Source organism: Microcebus murinus, chromosome 12, assembly GCF_040939455.1.
Source record: "Microcebus murinus isolate Inina chromosome 12, M.murinus_Inina_mat1.0, whole genome shotgun sequence".
NCBI lineage: Eukaryota > Metazoa > Chordata > Mammalia > Primates > Cheirogaleidae > Microcebus > Microcebus murinus.
The window spans coordinates 57397210-57419468 of record NC_134115.1 but is presented as its reverse complement, the minus strand read 5'-3'; the positions used below and the strand labels follow the sequence as shown (position 1 = coordinate 57419468).

General features: G+C 41.5%; 1 protein-coding gene and 2 non-coding genes across 6 annotated transcripts in view; all 3 read left to right on the top strand.

The window, feature by feature from the left end:
• UBAP2 (ubiquitin associated protein 2) overlaps positions 1–22259 on the top strand; it is an 82288-nt gene that overhangs the window by 49080 nt on the left and 10949 nt on the right. The window contains exons 11-18 of one of the 4 annotated variants that reach the window (XM_076008805.1): positions 2349–2538; positions 7086–7302; positions 10931–11205; positions 12208–12377; positions 13523–13736; positions 16114–16153; positions 18239–18377; positions 19270–19339. In XM_076008805.1, coding sequence (XP_075864920.1) covers positions 2349–2538; positions 7086–7302; positions 10931–11205; positions 12208–12377; positions 13523–13736; positions 16114–16153; positions 18239–18377; positions 19270–19339 — 1315 coding nt within the window. Of the gene's footprint in view, positions 1–2348; positions 2539–7085; positions 7303–10930; positions 11206–12207; positions 12378–13522; positions 13737–15360; positions 16154–18220; positions 18378–19269; positions 19340–22259 lie in introns of those variants that run through there. The other 3 variants (XM_012770151.3, XM_076008806.1, XM_012770157.3) reach the window with 3 other exon arrangements.
• On the top strand, positions 2662–2746 carry LOC142874744 (small nucleolar RNA SNORD121A). The gene has a single exon (XR_012922377.1). It is a non-coding gene; the product is annotated as a small nucleolar RNA SNORD121A (small nucleolar RNA).
• Positions 17489–17569, top strand: LOC142874745 (small nucleolar RNA SNORD121A). Its single transcript, XR_012922378.1, has one exon. It is a non-coding gene; the product is annotated as a small nucleolar RNA SNORD121A (small nucleolar RNA).

Sequence of the window (22259 nt, the reverse complement as noted above, 5' to 3'; positions counted from 1 at the left end):
CTCAGCCTCCCAAGTAGCTGGGACTACAGGCATGTGCCACTATACCTGGTTAATTTTTTCTGTATATTTTAGTTGGCCAATTAATTTCTTTTTTTTTTTTTTTTTTTGAGACAGAGTCTCGCTTTGTTGCATAGGCTAGAGTGAGTTCCGTGGCATCAGCCTAGCTCACACCAGCCCAGGTAACATAGTAAGACTGTGTCTCTACCAAAATAATTTTTAAAAATTAGCTGGGCGCAGTGGCATGCACCTGTAGTCCTAGCTACTTGGGAGGGTGAGACAGGATCACTTGTGCCCAGGAGTTTGAAGCTGCAGTCAGCTGTGATTGTGCCATTCCATTCCAGTCTGGGCAACAAAGTGAGACACTTTCTCACTTAAAAAAAAAAAAAAAAAAAAAAAAGGCTCTGCTCAATCCAGCCCCTGTCTATCTTCACACCTTACCATGAAATAACTGCGTCTAACTATTACATATGCACGATTCTTCAACAAAACACAATTATTTTGTTTCATGTTCATGCTGTTCACAATGCTCGAAATGCTTTCTTTTTTTTTTTTTTTTTTTTTTTGAGACAGAGTCTCACTTTCTTGCCCAGGCTAGAGCAAGTGCCGTGGTGTCAGCCTAGCTCACAGCAACCTCAAACTCCTGGGCTCAAGCAATCCTCCTGCTTCAGCCTCCCAAGTAGCTGGGAATACAGGCATGCGCTGCCATGCCTGGCTAATTTTTTTCTATATATATTAGTTGGCCAATTAATCTCTTTCTATTTATAGTAGAGACGGGGTCTCACTCTTGCTCAGGCTAGTTTCGAACTCCTGACCTGGATCAATCCACCCGCCTCAGCCTCCCAGAGTGCTAGGATTACAGGCGTGAGCCACCGTGCCTGGCCTATTGGTAGTAATAAACATTTGTGATTGGTCATATGTAATACAGCTACCCTGGATTTGTATTCCTGACATTAGGATATTATAAACTAGAACGTTATCTTGGAGTCCAAAATACTAGTCTGGAAATTCAACTTTGACTATGGGAGTGTGAGAGTGGCAGTATTTAAGGAGATTAACTCAGGGCTAGGAAGTTTGCTGTGTATCAGAAGTGAGTCTGGAATTCTCCTAGAATCTGCCTATCTCATTCTCATGGTGAAAGTTTCAGTTAGTTGAACTAATGGGAACTGGCCTTTGAATCTGTTTAATGGAGTGTATTATCATGTTCGGAAATTCCATGTATCTTTCTGGCTATTCTACCATACTAGGTAAGTTTAGAGAAGAGTTTGTATTGGAAGTTAGAAGCTCATTCATTTCAGGTAGTCTTTACCTGGAGCATGATCTATTCCTTACGCTTTCAGGTTTTAGTTCATGCTTCTCAAATTGGAATTTAATGTCCTTCTGGGGACATTAAAAGAGTTCTAGCTAAATGGTGTATTTGTTAATATACACATATTATTATTATAGTAGCATATTTATATATTCATAAATGTGAATCTATTCCTGAGTATTTAAGATAGGAAATTATTTGGTGTATACATACATAAACATAAATTTATGGGATGGGATACAGAACATGTATGAATATTTAAGATAAATGCGAAACTTATTGAATTGTTTACCTTGGCTGAGATCTTCATTCCCTAAAATATGGATCTACTAGAAACTCTGGTTCCAAGTAATAAATAGGATAAAATATTCTAAACAAAATGAGCCAAACTCTAGCAAATTATTTAAGTTTACTTTATTTCTCCAGGTTTTCTAATCAGTCTTCATGTCATTTCTGTGAAAATTTCTCATTACCCCTTTTCATTTCTCTTCTCTGCAAAGCCCTGCTTCACTCTTTTTTTTTTTTTTTTTTGAGACAGAGTCTCACTTTGTTGCCCAGGCTAGAGTGAGTGCCGTGGCGTCAGCCTGGCTCACAGCAACCTCAATCTCCGGGGCTCAGCGATCCTACTGCCTCAGCCTCCCGAGTAGCTGGGACTACAGGCATGCGCCACCATGCCCGGCTAATTTTTTGTATATATATTTTTAGTTGGTCAATTAATTTATTTCTATTTTTGGTAGAGACGGGGTCTTGCTCAGGCTGGTTTCGAACTCCTGACCTTGAGCAATCCGCCCGCCTCGGCCTCCCAGAGTGCTAGGATTACAGGCGTGAGCCACCGGGCCGGCCCCTGCTTCACTCTTTGTAGCTTCATATACTTTGTTTTTTGATTGATGCCCTCTCTTTTGCTTCCTGAAACCCTATTATCCAAAGGTTCTCCTCACTTAGATGATTTTTAGTGTCAATTTATTTGATTCACTTCTCAAATTCATTTGTTGGTAAGATTTGCTTTTGACTCGTTCCTCATTTGCTTTTTTTTTTTGCTTAGCATTGATGTGGTAGCCTTGCTCCAGAAGTCTGTTCCTCCTGGTCAAGCCTCAGGCGTCAACTCCTTCGAAACTTCCCAACAGCAGGGCTTTGGCCAAGCCCTTGTCTTCACAAATTCGCACCACAATAATCAGATAGCACCAGGGACCCGAAGCTCCGCTGTTATCAACTCCTATCCTCCTCAGAGCCTGGTAACTCACTTTTAAGTTCAGTATGAGATTTTAAGGAATATACCAATCAGCAAACATTTTGTAGAATATGACACATGCCTTACAGTTTCTTTCTAAATGTAAAAATTTCTGCAGTCTATTTCAGTCCAGAAAACAATGATGTGATAATTTCCAAGCACATATCTGATTGACTCCATGTGGAATTTAACTACTCTGAGTTTTCCTGGACGAATATGAAAACTTTTCTTTATGATATGTTCTGTTCTTTCTTTCTTTCTTTCTTTCTTTCTTTCTTTCTTTCTTTCTTTCTTTCTTTCTTTCTTTCTTTCTTTCTCTCTTTCTCTCTTTCTCTCTTTCTCTCTTTCTTTCTCTCTCTCTCTCTTTCTTTCTCTCTGTCTTTCTCTCTCTCTCTTTCTTTCTCTCTCTTTCTTTCTTTCTTTCTTTCTCTTTCTTTCTCTCTTTCTTTCTCTCTCTTTTTCTTTCTCTCTTTCTTTCTTTCTCTCTCTCTCTTTTTCTTTCTTTCTCTCTCTCTCTCTTTCTCTCTTTCTTTCTTTCTCTCTCTCTTTCTTTCTCTCTCTCTTTCTCTCTTTCTTTCTTTCTCTCTCTTTCTCTCTCTCTTTCTTCCTCTCTCTCTTTCCCTCTTTCTCTCTCTCTTTCCCTCTTTCTCTCTCTCTTTCTTTCTCTGTTTCTCTTTCTCTCTCTCTCTCTCTCTTTCTCTGTTTCTCTCTTTCTCTGTTTCTCTTTCTCTGTTTCTCTCTCTCTTTCTCTCTCTCTCTCTCTCTCTCTCTCTCTTTCCTTTCTTTCTTTCGAGACAGAGTCTCACTCTGTTGCCCAGGCTAGAGTGAGTACCGTGGCGTCAGTCTAGCTCACAGCAACCTCAATCTCCTGAGCTCAAGCGATCCTGCCTCAGCCTCCCGAGTAGCTGGGACTACAGGCATGTGCCACCATGCCCGGCTAATTTTTCCTATATATATTTGTTGGCCAATTAATTTCTTTCTATTTATAGTAGAGACGGGGTCTCGCTCTTGCTTAGGCTGTTCTTCAACTCCTGACCTTGAGCAATCCACCGGCCTCAGCCTCCCAGAGAGCTAGGATTACAGGCGTGAGCCACCGCACCCAGCCAGATATGTTCTTTTCAACTAATGATCACTCTGTCAGCCATAAGCATCCTTTCCTTCTTATACATGGTATTGTTTTTGGATTTTATTTTAAAGTTTGTATCTATACTTAGATTTCTTATTTGTTTTCCAGTTTACTTCAATGCAATTGTTAACTATTGGCTTGCCATAAAGTTATGCAAAACAGTTCTGTCTGCCTATGTGCTTATATTATTTGCATTTTTTTTTCTATAAACTAAAGCTATGGTTTCTTAAAGTGCCATCCTTTATCATAGAGGCCCTTGGAGTTTGGATGTGTTTTCATTGAAACTGTGTCACAGTGTTGCATGTACAACTCTGACTTCCTATGAGAGTTAAGCTCCCATCAGAGAGAACTCCAGGAACTGTTAGTGAAGGATATGAAGATAGGCTGCTGGGAGTGGAGGCTTAAAGCAGAGTTTGTGAAAGAATGTTGCTGCAGAATGGGAAACTGAAGGCCTGGTGCAAGGATAGGAAGTTCTGAGCCTGCCATGGGAAGAGTGAACTATGAACACAGACCTACAGCTTTCACTAGTGATCATTATTTTAGGTCATTGTTTGCTGTGATTTACCTGAAATCTATTGGTGAGAAACAGAATTTTCTCCTCTGCCTGGGATAGATCATTTCTGGGATGCTGATAAAATTGAGAATTGAATATGCAGGCTTTTCTCATTGTTATCTTGTACTCTGCATAATCATATCATGCTGTGGCCTTGGGGACTTGGCACTTTTAGTATCACTGATATACAAGATGTTGTCAGTGTTTGTAGTGGGACTTGGCGCCATCTCTCTTTTGAGAAGTCCTATTAAAATCCCCCAATTTTCATTGAACCACCAATGACCTTTCCCCTCCCTTCCTTCCCCTCTTTCCTTCCTTTCCCTCCTTCCCTTCCATTCCCTTCCTTCCCTCCTTCCCTTCCTTCCTTCCCCTCCTTCCCTACCTTCCCTTCCCCTCCTTCCCTACTTTCTTTCCCCTCCTTCCTTCCCTTCCTTCCTTCCCCTCCTTCCCTTCCTTCTCCTCCTTCCTTCCCTTTCTTTCTGTTTATCTACCTTTGGCTCCCTAGACATCACCATGCACCTCCTCTTTCTTTTCATCTGCTGTTGGTTTAATGATGCCATATCCTTGCTGACTTGCTGAAATCTTTGCCTGGCCACTATGTTAATAGGCAGGACTTGAAGTTTTATGTTGATCTTCAGGTGTGTTGCTTTGTGTCATGACAAACACTTTGAGAAAGTGGAGTGTAAGAATTGCTTATTTAGCATTGTATTAGAGCAGTGGTTCTCAGTCCTACTGCCCTTCACAATCATTGGGGAAATTAATTAATAGCATCAATAACCATGATGATGATAACAATGCCAGGGGCCATACAAGACAAAACAAGTTGGTATCTTTGAGATTTGGTTAATGTGTATGTTTGTTTATATGTATATGCATGCCCAAGTGTCTATTAATGTACACATGTTAAAAGTCCACCCATGGATTTAAAGTTGCAGGTGGACTTGAGAGGCCCTGTGGTAAGTGTTACCTAGGGCAAGGGACTAGTCATTGACTCAGTGATTTCATTGTGTTTTAAAGCACACAAATAGTACCTTTGACAAACTAGCTGATGCATAATCTCAGCAAAAGAGAGGAAGAAGAAAGGCATCATGTGGGAAGCCTTCACTGAACATGTGGGCTTCACCTGGGCATTGGCAAATTTGTAGTAATGTAAGAGAGATGTAATGGTTAGCATGAACAAGGAATGTGGAGCAATGGTAAAATTTTACATTTCCTTACAAAAACTGTGACATTCCCTGTTTATGAATATTGATGACAGATTTCAACTTATTTGATCTGTCCTTTTGGGGGAATGCAACGTATTTTTGTTTTTTTACCTTAGATGGATTTGAAATGTTAATTTGACAAAGCACGAATCTTGAATGATATTTATATGTAAAAGTGCAGTTGATCTTGCAGTGTATTTTGTAGTCATAGGTTTTCATTCTCTTTGGATGTTTTTGGTTTTTTTTGAGAAACTGAGTGAGACAAGAGTCTCACTCAGTTGCCCGGTCTAGAGTGCCATGGCGTCAGCTTAGCTCACAGCAACCTCAAACTGCTGGGCTCAAGTGATCCTCTTGCCTCAGCCTTCTGAGTAGCTGGGACTACAGGCATGCGCCACCATGCCCGGCTAATCTTTTTTTTATATATATATGCTTTTAGTTGGCCAATTAATTTCTTTCTATTTTTAGTAGAGACGGGGTCTCACTCTTGCTCAGGCTGGTTTCGAACTCCTGACCTCGAGCAATCTGTCCTCCTCAGCCTCCCAGAGTGCTAGGATTACAGGCGTGAGCCACCACGCTCAGCCCTCTCTTTGGATCTTGATATATATGACCTGACAAGACAGATGGGGAAGGAGCGACATTGTTTTTAGTGTACTTTTTTTGGGAGTGTGTTTAGTGTTCTTAGTAATCTAAACAACTTGAACACAATAGTGTCCAGGATATATGCTCAACCTCAGATGCCTGTGTATTTCAGTGTTGGATTTTGGAATATTAACTGCTTAAGTTTTGTGATCTGTGTTTGATCTGTCAGGGTGACCTCATAGCTGATCTGTTCTGTGACCAAATGTATTCTAATCATTAAAGATGATTATTGTGATTCACAGATGAATATTGTGGTTTTACTGTTAAACATATTTTTTCATTTACTAAATAATATTGCTCTTTAGTTTAAAAAAAAAAAAGTAATATTTACAGCCTGAGCAAGAGCAAGACCCTGTCTCTCCTAAAAATAGGAAAAGGAGCCAGGCTCAGTGGCATGCACCTGTAGTCCCAGCTACATGGGAGGCTGAGACAGGAGTAGTATTTAATTGTGACCTTGTGACATCACTTTTTTTTTTTTTTAAACAGGGTCTTCTGGTCTTGCCCAGGCTGGAGTATAGTGGTGCAATCATAGCTTCCTGTACCCTTGAATTGCTGGGCTCAGGCAATTGTCCTGGCTCAGCCTCCCAAGTAGCTGATACTACTGCAGGCCCATGCCACCAAGTCTGGCTGATTCTTTTTTATTTTTTGTAGAGGTGAATTCTCACCATGTTGCCAGGCTAATGATGAACTCCTGGCATCAAGTAATCTTCTCTTCTCGTCCTCTCAAAATACTGGGATTACAGGCATTAGTCACTGATAACCACTTTTAAAAAAAAAATCAATTCATGGCAAATATTCACCCTTCCCATTAATCTCTTATGTCAGAATCCAGAAATATTGGTGGATTTATTTAGTCAGTTCTTAACACACAGTGATATTTTCATATAGTATTTCTAAGGACAATCTTACTAATTCATATGTTCTCAGGTATAGATTTTAAAATACTTGTGAAAACACTTGGTGTGTTTTAAAGCCTGGGGTAGAAATTCTGTATTGCTGAGGATTTGTTCTTTTATTTCCCTTTAAAGTCATCTGTACTTGGATCAGGATTCGGAGAGCTCACGCCATCAAAAATGGCAAACATCACCAGTTCCCAGATTTTGGACCAGTTGAAAGCCCCAAGTTTGAGCCAATTTACTACTACCCCAAGTTCACAGCAGAATAGTACGAGTCCCCCTATAACTACTACTACTACTTGGGACCTCAAGCCCTCAGCATCCCAGTCCTCAGTTCTCACTCATTTTGGTAAGTATACATTTTCGGTGCTGGTTTGCTCCTGTAGAGAGCATGTTAAACATAAGCAAAATATGTTGACTTGTGAACTTGACCACAGTGCTGGGACCATGCAAATCCAAAGAAGCTGAGATTGAGATGTGGACCCTGACCACAAAGATGTTTGTTTATTCTTTGAGACAGAGTCTTACCCTGTTGCCTAGGCTATAGTGCTGTGGCATCAGCCTAGCTCACAGCAACCTCAAACTTCTGGGCTCAAGCGATCCTCTTGCCTTAGCCTGCTGAGTAGCTGGGACTACAAACATGCACCCGGCTAATTTTTTCTATTTTTAGTAGAGATGGGGTCTCACTCTTGCCCAGGCTGGTCTTGAACTCCTACCCTCAGGTGATCCTCCTGCCTCGGCACTCCCAGAGTGCTAAGATTACAGGTTGTTAGCCACTATGCCTGGCCTTAAAGATATTTTTTCTTACTAAAACTCTCACAGAGTTTCTAAATTAAATGTCTTCCTTTTATTGTGTAACCTGCACTTATTTCTTCGTGGTGACCTTAGCAGTAAAAGCAGTAGTAGTATATGCCTTGGCTAGATGTACAAAAGCATGGTAGAAGAAGGCAGTTATGAGTATCAAACACTTTGAGTAAATGCATCAACAGAATTTTCTGAGCTATATTAGAATAGGGTTGTGACAGCAGGTGGAATGTAGACAATATTTTAAATCACACCTTCTGTGATCCTATCTTATTCTAACATTTGCATGTATCCACCATGATTTGATGAAGCTTTACCTTCTGTTGTTTGTATTTTAAAGGCACCATATCTAAGGTAGATGTTTTCTAAACTAAACTCTCACATAAATTATGACATTAAACCACCATCCCGTACCAGTGCTCATATGCCACTGTGTATTAAGGAATAGAAATTCAAATTAATCATAGACTTGGTTGTGTGGGCTGGTTTTATGTTCAGCACATTTTTCAAGACAGGAAAGCAAGTTTTTTGTTCAATAAAATGTATTACTGTCTTGGATGTACCTGAGACTGCTATTTTGAGGTGCCAAGGAAAGTCATTAGTATTAGTGCCCAAGGTTTTTGTTTTTGTAGAGACTGGGGTCTTGCTATATTGCCCAGGCTGGTTGAAAAGCAGATTTTCAGCAAAAACCATATTTTTTGTCTAGACACTCTAGGCACAGTGAGCTACTCTTACTGGTTAGTGATTTGGCACTGTTTGTGAATAATGGATCAACACATGGTCCAAACTTTAAACAGGTCATTTTGATAGCAGTTGTAGGCCCCCTATCTTAATTTATTCTTCATTTACTAATGATTGATAGGCATTTTTAGATATAAGCATGCTATTCCCATATTCTTTTTTTTTTGGAAACAGAATCTCACTCTTTCCCGGGCTAGAGTGCCATGGCATCAGCCTAGCTCACAGCAACCTCAAAACTCCTGGGCTCAAGCAATCCTTCTACCTCAGCCTCCTGAGTAGCTGGGACTATAGGCATGTGCCACCATGCCCGGCTAATTTTTTCTATATATATTTAGTTGTCCAGCTAATTTCTGTCTATTTGTAGTAGAGACAGGGTCTTGCTCTTGCTCAGGCTGGTTTTGAACTCCTAATCTTGAGTGATCCTCCTGCCTTGGGCTCCCAGAGTGCTTGGATTATAGATGTGAGCCACTGCGCCTGGCCCTATTCCCATATTCTTTATGAAGGCTATCTTTATGGGTACATGCCTCTAATAAAGTTCAAAAATGGACTTATCTAAACTGGATCTGCTGCCTGTTTTTTATAAATTAAGTTCTATTGTAATTCAGCCAGAGAGGCCAAAGTCTGGCTACATTCAGTCTGCCAAGGCAGAGTTGACTACAGGTGGCCTTCACAGGCTAAAATACATACTATCTGGCCCTGTCCTGTTGTAGGACTTTTGTCCTATCATAGGTGAGTGTTCAAATTAGTGGTTAGAAAATGGTTCACTGCAGTTGGATATATGGTTGGAAAATAAAGTTGTATCCCAGTGCCAAAATGCCAAATAGTTAAACATAAAAAGTGAATTTAGAACAGTAGTAGAAAAACCTAGGAGAATTTTTTTTTTTTTTTTTTTTTTTTTGAGACAGAGTCTCACTTTGTTGCCCAGGCTAGAGTGAGTGCCGTGGCGTCAGCCTGGCTCACAGCAACCTCAATCTCCGGGGCTCAGCGATCCTACTGCCTCAGCCTCCCGAGTAGCTGGGACTACAGGCATGCGCCACCATGCCCGGCTAATTTTTTGTATATATATATTTTTTACTTGGTCAATTAATTTCTTTCTATTTTTGGTAGAGACGGGGTCTCGCTCAGGCTGGTTTCGAACTCCTGACCTTGAGCAATCCGCCCGCCTCGGCCTCCCAAAGTGCTAGGATTACAGGCGTGAGCCACCACGCCCGGCCTGAGAATTTTTATATATTCTGTGTGAATAGGTCCTTTCTAGGTATGACAGAAAATGCCATAACCAAATCAAAATGCAGACAATGAAAAAATTTAGAAAATTGTATCATAGACATAAGAACTAATTTCCTTAGCATAAAAGGAGTAACTAAACAGAAAGCAGATCAACAACCAGGTTAAAAAAATGACCACAGAGGTATGAATAAAATCCATAAGAAAAGCACACAAGTATAAGAAATGATGCTTAAGCACAATTTTTACATTGCATTTCTTTTATACCATTTTTTACCAATCAAGGAAAGATAAAGTTTGATATTAGAGCATGTTAAATAGGATGTGTTCTATCTGGATAGTGATTTTTATAGTATTGTCAAAATTTTGAATATATTTATTTACCCTGTGAACCAGCAGCTCTATCCTAGCAAGTGATAGACACTACAGATGTTATTTGCACTTGAACAAAATGTCTTACATACAAATACATTCTTCACCACATTTTTGTATAGCAAGAGATTAGAAAACCTACAAGTCCATTAATATAGTATTGGTTTTATAAAATGATAGCTATGTACACTCGATTTCTATGTAGTCATAAAGATGAGTGTGAAGTAACTCTTCGCATGTTAATGTGGAACAGTCTTTGAAAATTAAGTGGTTTGTTGGAAAGTAAAGTATATAGTGTGTGTGTGTGTGTTTGTATATATAATGTCCGTATTTTGCTACAGTATCTCTGAAGATACACAAGAAACTATACATTGTTTGCCTCTGGAACAGGTATAGAGATGCGTTGAAGGGTGATTTATATTCTTCATACACATTTTTGTACTTTTTGGATTTTGTAACATCTCATTTCTTAATTATGTATAAAAATGCATAAAATAATAAAAATATACTTCTGTTTGCTAACAGCCAGGTGTGTATAGCACCCCAATACTGTGCTTCCCACCCCATTGGCTTTAGCACATACAACATCACCTCTCTTCATAGCAAACAAGGCATAGACCTATTGGGGCATCCTTTTCCCTTTATCATATTCTCATATCAGATATTATCTTTTTTTTTTTTAATGTATGTCACTTAAGAAATTTAGATAGTGATTTTGGAGAAACTGAAGGTGATTGGCCCCAACATGATCAGTGTTAGTGGAAGAGGAACTTTCAAGCCCTTGTTTCCAAACAATTAATTGTTGCTTACTTTTTTTTTGGTTGCATATTTCATAGACTTCAAATCTCAGCCTGAGCCGTCCCCAGTTCTTAGCCAGTTGAGCCAGCGACAGCAGCACCAGACCCAGCCAGTCACTGTACCTCCTCCTGGTTTGGAGTCCTTTTCTTCCCAGGCAAAACTCCAAGAATCAGCGCCTGGAGACAGAACATCCACTGTGAACAAACTTATGCAGCTTCCCAGCATGGCCATGGAAAATATCACTGTGTCTGCCCACCCACCACAGCCTAAGCACATCAAACTTTCTAAGCGGCGGATACCTCCAGCATCTAAGGTGGGCATTCCAACATGAAGTCATGGTCCCCAAGGTGGATTTATTTTAGCAGCTCAAGTCTTGAGATACTAAGTCTCAGAAACTGTGATGCAGTATTTTTTAAGAACATAGCTTATTAATACTTTATGAGGATTTGGCCATTTCTGAGTGACTGGACTAATATTAGAATTGATTTGTGCTGAGAGTCAAAAACCTTAATTCAAATACAGATTTGAGGATCTGGCTCAGAGAATCTGTTCTTATATATTTGGTTGTATCCTAAAGTTGGAGAAAGCGTGGCTCCTTGACCAGGTTATGCTTTCCTCTTGGTATATCCCTATAAATAGACCAGTCACTCCTTCATCACCCACTCGCCATCACAGTTCTGTCCCTAGTGCTCTAAGAAGCAGGTGGTGAGATTAACACTGACCATTCCTCTGTTAACTTTGTTTTTTTCTTTTGAGACAGAGTCTCACTCTGTTGCCCAGGCTAGAGTGCCTTGGCATCAGCCTAGCTCACAGCAACCTCAGTCTCCTGGGCTCAGGTGATCCTACTGCCTCAGCCTCCTGAGTAGCTGGGACTACAGGCATGCGCCACCATGCCCGGCTAATTTTTTTTTTTGTGTATATATATATATATATATATATTATATATTTTAGGTGGTCAATCAATTTCTTTGTATTTTTACTAGAGACAGGGTCTTGCTCTTGCTCAGGCTGGTTTCGAACTCCTGACTTCAAGCAGTCTGCCCGCCTTGGCCTCCCAGAGTGCTAGGATTACAGGCGTGAGCCACCACGCCTGGCCCCTCTGTTAACTTTTAACTTTAACTTTGCTGTTTTCCCTTTACTCTCTTTTTTAAAAAGTCTTACTCCTTTTTTCTTCCCTTCTGTCTCTCACTCCTTGTTCCTGCCAGTGTTGCCTGGGGAACGTAGTTGCTTGTTTGGCTCTGTTTATAGGAGTCCCTGATCTCTGTGACTTGGAGTCCCTGATCTCTGTTCTGACATGACAGCTTTGCTTTTTCAGATCCCAGTTTCTGCAGTGGAAATGCCTGGTTCAGCAGATGTCACAGGATTAGATGTTCAGTTTGGAGCTCTGGAATTTGGATCAGAACCCTCTCTCTCTGAATTTGGATCCACTCCAACCAGTGAACATAGTAATCAGATTCCCATCAGCTTGTATTCTAAGGCTTTAAGGTAGATAACTTCCCACTCCTCTGGTTTTGACTGAATTTAGTTCTTCGTTACCAAAAAAATCCCAAAAACCAACAACCTTAAAAAATCAGCCTAAGAAATGGTGGAGAGAATATATCCTGTGGTAATAGATTTGTGCAGGTATCACCACTGTTGAATTCCAGACCTTGAGTCTCTCTTTCTCAGGCTGGTCTGAAACTGCTGGCCTCAAGCAACCATGCCTGGCTGCATTTTCGTTTTAAAGTTGGTCTTGTACACCTGGATTCCTTGAAGATTTTTTTTTTTTTTTTTGAGACAGTCTCATTTTGTTGCCCAGGCTAGAGTGAGTGCTGTGGCGTCAGCCTAGCTCATAGCAACCTCAAACTCCTGGGCTCAAGTAGCTGGGACTATAGGCATGCGCCACCATGCCCAGCTAATTTTTTCTCTATATATATTAGTTGGCCAAATAATTTCTATTTATAGTAAAGACGGGTTCTCGCTCTTGCTCAGGCTGGTTTCGAACTCCTGACCTCAAGCAATCCGCCTGCCTTGGCCTCCCAGAGTGCTAGGATTACAGGCGTGAGCCACCCCACCGGGCCAGTAATTTTAATCTCTATAATTTTTGCTAACCGTGTCAAGTCACACTCGACATCCGAGTGCAAAGAGTTAAGTATTCTTAAAGATATCCTTCTGGCTGACAATTAAATTAGGTGAGTCTCATTTTGTGGAGTGGATGGGAATTGCCCTTCTTTTAATAAAGAATGGAGGAATGTAAATGTGTAGTTACATGCTTATTTAATATATAACATGATACCAGCCTGAGCAAGAGTGAGATGGTCTCTACAAAAAAATAGAAAAATTAGCCAGGCATAGTGGTGTGTGTCTGTAGTCCCTGCTACTTGGGAGGCTAAGGTAGGAGGATCACTCGAGCTCAGGAGTTTGAGGTTGCAGTGAGCAATTATGATGCCACTGCACTCTAGCCTGAGTGACAGAGTAAGCCTGTCTCGATAAATAAATAAGTAAATAAAATGACCTTGCGCTGCATAGTCAGTGCTTAGAATAAACAATAAATAAAGCATATGACAATAAATTGATGACCTAGTTCTGTTTCATGAAGCTATGTAAAGTAACATAAATTTATGTCTAATAACCTTTTATTCTTTTTTTAGTGAGCCTTTGAATACCTCTTTACCAGTGACTAGCGCAGTGCAGAGCTCCACCTATACAACTTCAGTCATTACCTCCTCCAGTCTGACCAGCTCATCCCTCAGCTCCACTAGTCCAGTAACGACATCTTCCTCCTATGACCCAAGTTCTGTACATAACAGGATCGCATACCAAAGCCCTCCGAGTCCATCAGAGTCAGCTCCAGGAACCATCATGGTAAAATGGTGTTTCAGTTTTCTTCTCTCAGGATACCTTATTTGGAAGTTCGTGTTTAGTTTGGTAAATTATGCTTTTTGGATAAGAGTTTACTTTAGAAATTGGCTGATTTTTCCAGTGGAGTCCTTGTAATTCCTTGTGTGTGGATATAGTGGGCTTCTCTATAGTAGCACCTGTGCACTCAGAGGGATGTGGATGGATCCACAGGCACACGGACTTTGTGGAGAAATCCAGGCCTCAGTGTAGCGTATGCATTTTGGCTGTGGTACTGGGTATTTTTACATGATTTGACCCTGCCCACCTCTCTGAGTATTTCCTGAACTCCTCTCTCCCGTAATTGACTCATTTTCCGTGACTGTATTTGTTGCTGGACCACCATTAGATGTTATTGTGTTAAAATTACGTATTTTCCACCCAGCTTTAGTTAACAATATCCCATTATAGGTAAAGAAGCCAGATCTGTTTGTCATATTTTTTTCCTTTCCTATTATTTTTTGTAGAGACAGTTTCATTATACCACCCAGGCTGATCTTGAACCCCTCGGTTCAAGCAACCCTCCCATTTCATCCTCTCAAGTAGCTGCCCACCATACCTAGCTTCCTTTTCTTATTCTTTTTCTTTTTTTTTTTTAAGACAGAGTCCACTCTGTTGCCTGGGCTAGAGTGCCATGGCGTCAGCCTAGCTCACAGCAACCTTAAACTCCTGGGCTCAAGTGATCCCCTACTGCCTCAGCCTTCTGAGTAGCTGGGACTACAGGCACGCACCACCATGCCCGGCTAATTTTTTCTATATATATTAGTTGGCCAATTAATTTCTTTCTATTTTTAGTAGAGATGGGGTCTCACTCTTGCTCAGGGTGGTTTCAAACTCCTGACCTTGAGTGATCCTCCTGCCTTTGGCTCCCAGAGTGTTGGGATTACAGGCGTGAGCCACTAGGCCTGGCCCACTTTCTACTTTTGATTGCTTCATGCCATGTCTCCCCTAATTATGCTGTGGAGGCAAAGTCAGTTTTCTTTTTCTTTTCTTTTTTTTTTTTTTTCTTTTAGAGACAGCATCTCGCTTTGTTGCCCAGGCTACACAGTGAGTGCCGTGGCATCAGCCTAGCTCACAGCAACCTCAAACTCCTGGGCTCAAGCAATCCTACTGCCTCAGCTTCCCGAGTAGCTGGGACTACAGGCATGCACCACCATGCCCAGCTAATTTTTTCTATATATATTAGCTGGCCAATTAATTTCTTTCTATTTATAGTAGAGACAGAGTCTCGCTCTTGCTCAGGCTGGTTTCAAACTTCTGACCTCGAGCAATCCGCCCGCCTCAGCCTCCCAGAGTGCTAGGATTACAGGCGAGAGCCAACCGCACGGCCAAAAGTTATTTTTTTTTATTTTTTTTATTTTTTTTATTTTTTTTTTTGAGACAGAGTCTCGCTTTGTTGTCCAGGCTAGAGTGAGTGCCGTGGCGTTAGCCTAGCTCACAGCAACCTCAAACTCCTGGGCTTGAGTGATCCTTCTGCCTCAGCCTCCCGAGTAGCTGGGACTACAGGCATGCGCCACCATGCCCGGCTAATTTTTTATATATATATCAGTTGGCCAATTAATTTCTTTCTATTTATAGTAGAGACGGGGTCTCGCTCTTGCTCAGGCTGGTTTTGAACTCCTGACCTTGAGCAATCCGCCCGCCTCGGCCTCCCAAGAGCTAGGATTACAGGCGTGAGCCACAGCGCCCGGCCCAAAAGTTATTTTTATGAGGATTCTTTTTTCTTGCGTGTTAATTCCATTGAAATATCTATGGTTAGCTTCAACTGGTTGTTTGCAGTTTTTGCTCTTTTTAGAGCTACCACAGTGCCCTAACCTACTCTTTATCCACCTACATCAGAAAAGCAATGTTTCAAGGAAGCACTTCTTTTTTTCTGAGGATCATTTTGCTAGTAATATAAAATATAACAACTCCTGGTATAGGAATTATTATTTTTATTTTTTAAATAATTTGGAAACCTTTTCTTTCTTGCTTTAGTGGTCAGGAGACAACTTATAAGAGATATGATGCTGTAGTAACTAATGGGACTTTGAGTTCTTTGTATATTTAGACATTTTAGTAATTGTTTTAGGCCTGTTTTATTGCTTCTTATGATTTGAGCCTTATGTTGTGACTATGTTATTTCTTATTTCCCTAAATACCAAATCTGGTTTTCAAAAATGTAAGTTACATGGCATTTATTAGAGTTCGTTTTATTGCCTCTACTTTATTAAGAAATAGAGTAAAACAGATCATTGTTCCTTGATTATCCCTATTTTATATGCTTGTCACTGAATCCCAGTAGAAAGTCCTCTAGGTAATCATTTGATTTTTTTGGGTTTTCTTTCTCTTCTGTTCCTTATAGAATGGACATGGTGGTGGTCGAAGTCAACAGACACTGGACAGTAAGTATAACAGTTCGCTATTCTCACCATGGCTGGTGGAAAGCAAAGAGAGAGAGGGCATAGCTAATGTGATGTGGATAACACCAATTGGCCAATGGCTAATTCTCCAAAACAGCCCTTTTACATGTTTTCTGGTAACCGCTTCTTATGCATCATTGGAACAGAGAGAATCCACCTTCGTTGGTTAAAAGAAACCAACTCTTATTTCCTTGTCAAGGTTAAGCAGGTCGATTAGAGATTCCTATGTAAGTAGCTGGTAGAGGGTAGCATTAGTAGAAATGTCAAAGCTACGGCATGAAGGAGGTGATAGTCTCATATTCTTCCCCTACTCAGGCTGTAGCACCTGTCCAGTGTGGAGTATGCATTTAAAACATGCACAGGGTTCCAAGTTGGTGGAAAGGCTGTCACACTAATATTATGAAGAACTTTTAAAGAAAAAAATTCTTGTCCTAGTTCAGGAAAGACATGCTCATTGTCTTCAGGACTTAAAGGGACCGTTGCTTAGGAAGAAAGATAAAATGTTCGCTGTGGATGTTTGGGGGAAAAAATGAGTTCAGCAGTGTCCCCAGCTCAGTGATCACTAACGATAGTGCAGAAAAGGTGAATGCGTTTTATTTGCTTCTTTCTCTTGTGCTTGGATAGCTTTTCTGTCATTGTTTATAGTGGTTTGCTTTCTTTATTCAGTATGTCAAATGGGTGTGGGAGCCAAAAAAGATTTCTTTTAATTGGAATTATTTGGGATTGTGGATATGGAACTTCAGCAGAGGTGAACCTTAGTTGGAATTGCAGTGACAGATTTGGGGCACCAGGATTTGGTTTTGGAGGGCTGTTTGGGAGATACGTTGGTAGCTCTGAGCTTTTTGGGATGACCGAGGAGCTTCTCATTCTAGCAGCAGTTGTTGCAGGTTTCTTTTGTTCAGGCATGGGGGTAGAATTGAAGTATCTGGAAAACATAGAAGGCATTTAAGTTTTTATTTCTCATCCTCTCTTCTTCCATTTCCACCTCCCCTCCCCATTTGTTGTTCTTTGAGAAAAAAGGAGGCCTTGCTGCAAACCTGTTATTGTCATCCAAGGCTCAGGGAGGTACCCTTTGGGGTCTTAGTTTTTAGTGTGGAACATCTGTTGTATCATCCAGTTTCTCTAAGAACAGGTTTCATACATGGAATAGATAGTAAAAACGATTCATGAATGTAAAAGCCTTTGTAAGAATGGACCTAGTTGTGTGTTGATCCTGTTATTGCTTATGTTTGTTTTCTATTCACTTTCCTCTTAGTGCTTGCCAGTGGCCTCTGAGGGAATCCTGCAGGAGGGTCAAGGTTGCTCCTGCCTTCCTAACTGGAAAAGACAATGATGTTTTATATCCAAGCACATATCTGAGTTTATATGTGGACAGCATGAAAACTGAGTCTTTTCCAAGCTAGGGTTGATTGTATCTGTGTCCTGTCTGAAGCCTAATAAGCTCTTTTATATGCTCTGGGATTAATCTCTTCAAGCACGTATCAAGGAGATTCTCACTGTGCTTTAAAAGTATGTGTCTTTTCTTTCTGCAGATTTAAGGCATATGTATTTCTCCACAAGGTATGCATTTTAGCTTTTTAACCTGCTCCTGCCCAAAATTGGCCATGAGCTTTGGCAGTGTCAGCCTGATTTGGTAGTTGCACTCTTGGATCATCATCTTACTCATCAGTGTTTCATTTTCCCTTGCTGTGTCTTTTGAGAAAAACTTCCCTCATTCTATAATTATACATACAAATCTTGGCACCTCTTTTCTTTCTGGGTGCATCTAAGTGTCAGGTTCATTTCGGTGGGAGAATTATGTCCACACCTAGGAGAGATTTAATTAGAAAGTGTGATTTTCTGTTCTTTGCCTGAGTCGTGAATGGCTGACCAGCGTGCATCCTTTTGGTAGTCCTATCTGACAGAGAAGGGGCTATTTGGTGACACACTTGGCATTTCCCCAGGGTATATAACTTTACATATGTCTCAGATAACCCTGACATGTCACAAGATACTGAGCTTATTTCCGATAGGAATGGTTCTGGAGCTAAACAGATCTGTTTCTTACAGCTACTTCATCCGTTCCAGCTCCAAAGACAACAGACCCTCCCTCCACCCTCCCATCCGTGGGCTCCCTGCCCAGCACCACCTCTTGCACTGCGCTTCTACCCTCTGCATCCCAGCACACTGGGGCCCTGTCCAGCAGCCCCCTCTCCCAGCTTAGCAGGTATGGGGGAAATGTGGGCCCAGAAAAGTACATTGGAACAAAGTCCTGGAGCCCCTAAAGAAGGTTGTTCCATGAACAAAATACACTTGTTGGCTCTTGCTTAATGTCCTTTGCTTTTGCATTAATACTCTAGCTTAGGTATTCGTCAGATTGAGTCTCAAAACCACCAGATATGAAAACTTTGCCTGCTTTTAATGCTTTTGCTGGCATAGAACACTGGGTCCCCCGGGAATAGTGTGAGGCCAGTAGCTCCCTGCTACTATTCTTGGACCCCAGAAGGGTGCCATGCACCTGTCCTCCCAGCTCTGGTTCCACGTCACTATGAGGTGGAGTGAGAATTATGTTGTATTTGTGGCAAGTGTCTGACTTGCACTTGTCATGGCTTAAGAGTTATTAGAACAGGGTGTAGGAAAATGGGTGTGTTTGTTACCTATGTCTCCTGAGTAGAGTTCTCCTCCATCTCTCTATAGCCAGGAGCAGAAGTATTTGTTTTGAACTCTGGATTTGGTGGGAGTTCAGGCTCTGACTCTGAACACAGGACCTGTTCCCCTCAATCAGATTTAATGGGGTCTCCAAGGATGGCAGTTTTCTTAGTGCAATTCTGTTTTTACTTTTTCTAAAGAGCTAGTGGGTATAGTTGACTGAAGGTGGCTGTGGAGGCTTCCCAGGCTAGGAGGATGTACCAGATTTCATGGCGAATGATCCTTTAGGTCATTTTTAACCACCAGGATCCTATCACTGGTTCCGAGGTGAGAAAGAATGATGGGTCTGAAGCTAGGGGTTCCCTAGGAACTAGGGACAAGGTTGAATCTAGCCCACAGAGCTGAGAGGGACTCATGTGTGTGGAGTGACTTTTTTGGGTAGACACGTGGTGCTCTGTTTTGTCTTCTAGTTCCCTCTGCAGTCATCAGAGCAGCCTCTCCTCTGCGCACGGAGCACTCTCCTCGAGCACATCACACACAGTAAGTGTCCACGCAATTTCCTCCACCACCCTGCTTAGCGAGCTTGGAGATTAATCACATGCAGCTGAGGCTTCAGTTTGTTGATTTTCAGTATCTAAGGTGGTCTAGAGTTGTGTGGCTGAAGTGGCTAGACTGAGTTATTTGCTTTGAGTTTCTGATTTCCTGGTCACCATGGAGAACACCTTCCTAAGTTGGTGGCTCCTTGGAGGAATTGCTTCTGTAGACCTAATATGTCATTGATAAGGCTGTCACATAGTGATCATGTAGTGATCTTGCTCCCAGGAATTTGCTAAACGCAATAGGAGATGTTTCTATCCTGGAGCAGTGGTTTTATTTTCTTGGCCTTGTTATGTTAAGGCATTTGAATGCTATTTGGAGGAAAGTAGTCTCAATTGCTAACTCCACCTTGGGTTCCACTGAACTGATCAAGTTTAATCAAGAGCATCATTCCCTCTGTCACTTTGTGATGGCCATTGTAGAGACAGTACTTGGAGGGAAAAGGCAGTGCTTGTGTGAGGAGCACCTGTTCTTTGCAACATGAAAGTACGTGCACCTTCATCTCTCTCATACTGCCAGGCCTGGATGTTGATCCAAGCAGTGTAATTGTATTCCACTCTCCTGGTCATTGTGCAGACTTCTTAGTAGTAGTCATTAGGTGTCCTGTTTGGTCTTTCCTTGTGCCATCTTCCCTGGCTCTGAGGCAGAGACTTTGGGAAGGTGGACACGGAAGGAGGAAGTATGGAGGGTACAGAGGCAAGAGTAGAGCAGAAGCATGCTGTGGAGGAAGCCAGGCTGGGAGAGGGCTATGGGAGTGGCAGCTGGGAAGTGTCCTCATGTGCCTAAGAATAACCCTAGATTATGGTTATGAAGTGGCACAGTAGGTTGTGAAATAGGGAGCATGGCTTTATGCGGTAGGGGTTAGGCCAGATCGTGGTGGGTTGAGGACTGAATGGTAGTAAAATGGAGAGGGGTGGGTTACTGGACAGTGCTTCAGGAAAAGCTAACAGAGACTAGAGCATAAGGTTAAGTGAATAGAAAGGTGCCTGGAAACAACAAAATGTCCTTGCTCCTGGGCTGCAGGAGGCTTAGGCAAGGTTGGAATAGGTGGGTCCACAAGCAGGGAGGAAGGATTTGGGTGCAGGCAGTCACCTTGGGTGGGGGAGGCAGGAAGTTGGTGAAATTTGTTTCCTCTGAAGAAGGGATCAGCTCACCTGACATGAGGTGGTGGAAAAGGGGAAGATGTGTCCTTCCATTCGGATCTGGTTGATGCTGTAGCTTTCAAATTCTAGTGTTTCAAGTGAAATTTCGTACATAGTCTTTTGTCATAAAACACTTAAACCACCACCTTCAAAGGAGAGCACAGTGTGGACACCTCTACCTGCCTCTGTCCTTCATGGCTGGTCATGATGAGCACCGTAGAGCTGGCTGTGCTGGGGAGCTCTTGTACACACGGGTAGCTGTGCTCCCTGTCTCAGGAAAAAACTCTAGGTAATAGAATCCAAGCTTTCATGCCAGAATTGTTTCGTCCAGTTAGTTCCAAACTTTGTCAGTGTGACAGAATTTTCACATTGCTAATATGATAGTCCCTTAGTATATGCAGGAGATTGGTTCCTGGACCCCCGAGTATACCAAAATCCATGCAGATTCAGGTCCCAGAGTATGTGGAACCCATTTTCACCCGCAGGTTTTAACATCCGGTGAGTGCTGTATTTTCATGCTGTGTTAGGTTCAGGAAAAAACTCGTATTTAAGTGGATCTGTGCAGTTCAAACCTGTGTTGTTCAAGGATCAACTGAATATTCATAACATTTAGTATTAAAAGATATAAAGAGATACCTACTGAAAAGGTTCTCTGTATCTGGTCTGCTTGTTCCTACCCCTCCATTGCCTGTTCTTCCCCCTTGTCTCTTACCCATTTGTTCTTTATCCTATCACCTAAAAGTATTCTATAGAGAGCAGCCTTCAACTGTTTTCTCCACTGAACAGTGTATCCTAGAGATGTTTCCATGCTGAAACATGGAGTTTTTGTTCTTTTTTCATATTCTATTGTATTACTTAAGTGGTCCCGAATGGAGGACTATTTCCAGTCTTGACACTACAGAGAGTGTTGCATTTGAGAACCTTGTACACATGTTTATGTGTACAGCTATGTCTATAGGGTAAATCCTGGAGGTGGAACTGCTAGGCATTTGTCATTGTACACAAGTTGCCAAATTGCCCTGGATAGTGATTTTAACCTGTTTACCTCCCACTGACAATGAACAAAATGTCCTATTTCTCAAAATGTTATGGAGTATTTGTACTTTATTTCAATTTCCTTTTCTTTGAGCCATTTATGTTCTTGCTTCCTTTTCCTCTTAGGTCCTTGATCTCTGTTTCTAGGCACCCACTATATTATGGAGACTAGTAGCTCTTTGTGATGGAAGGTGCCAATATTTTTCCTGGATTTCTCATTTTATAAATATATATATTTATATTTATAATCATTCAGATAAATGTGTTTTCTTTCATAGTCTCTCAGTTAGAGCTTTCCCACTCTAAGAGTATAAAGGAAATCTCAGTGCTTTTTTTGTTTGGTTTTTTTCTGTCCTTTCGTCTCTGGGCCCATTCAGGGGAGCTTGACTGCACAGGCCCCATTGGATGTACTTTTTCAATGTGCTGTTGGCCTCCTGAGCCAGCAGTTCGGTGCCCTCACACTTCTGGGAGGCCGAGGCAGAGGCAGGAGCCCTGGCAGGGGCAGCTGAAGAAAGGCTTGCTGGGCGACTCTTGTTCCTTTCAGTAAGTCAGGGACTAGTTGTCTAGCAAGCATCTCTTATATGGTTGGAGAATGTTCATTTTTTCTTCTGTGGTTAAAGGTTGAAAGGTTGCATGACCAGTCATACTACACTTCGAAGTGTTGGTCAGAGCTGTTCCAGGTTCTG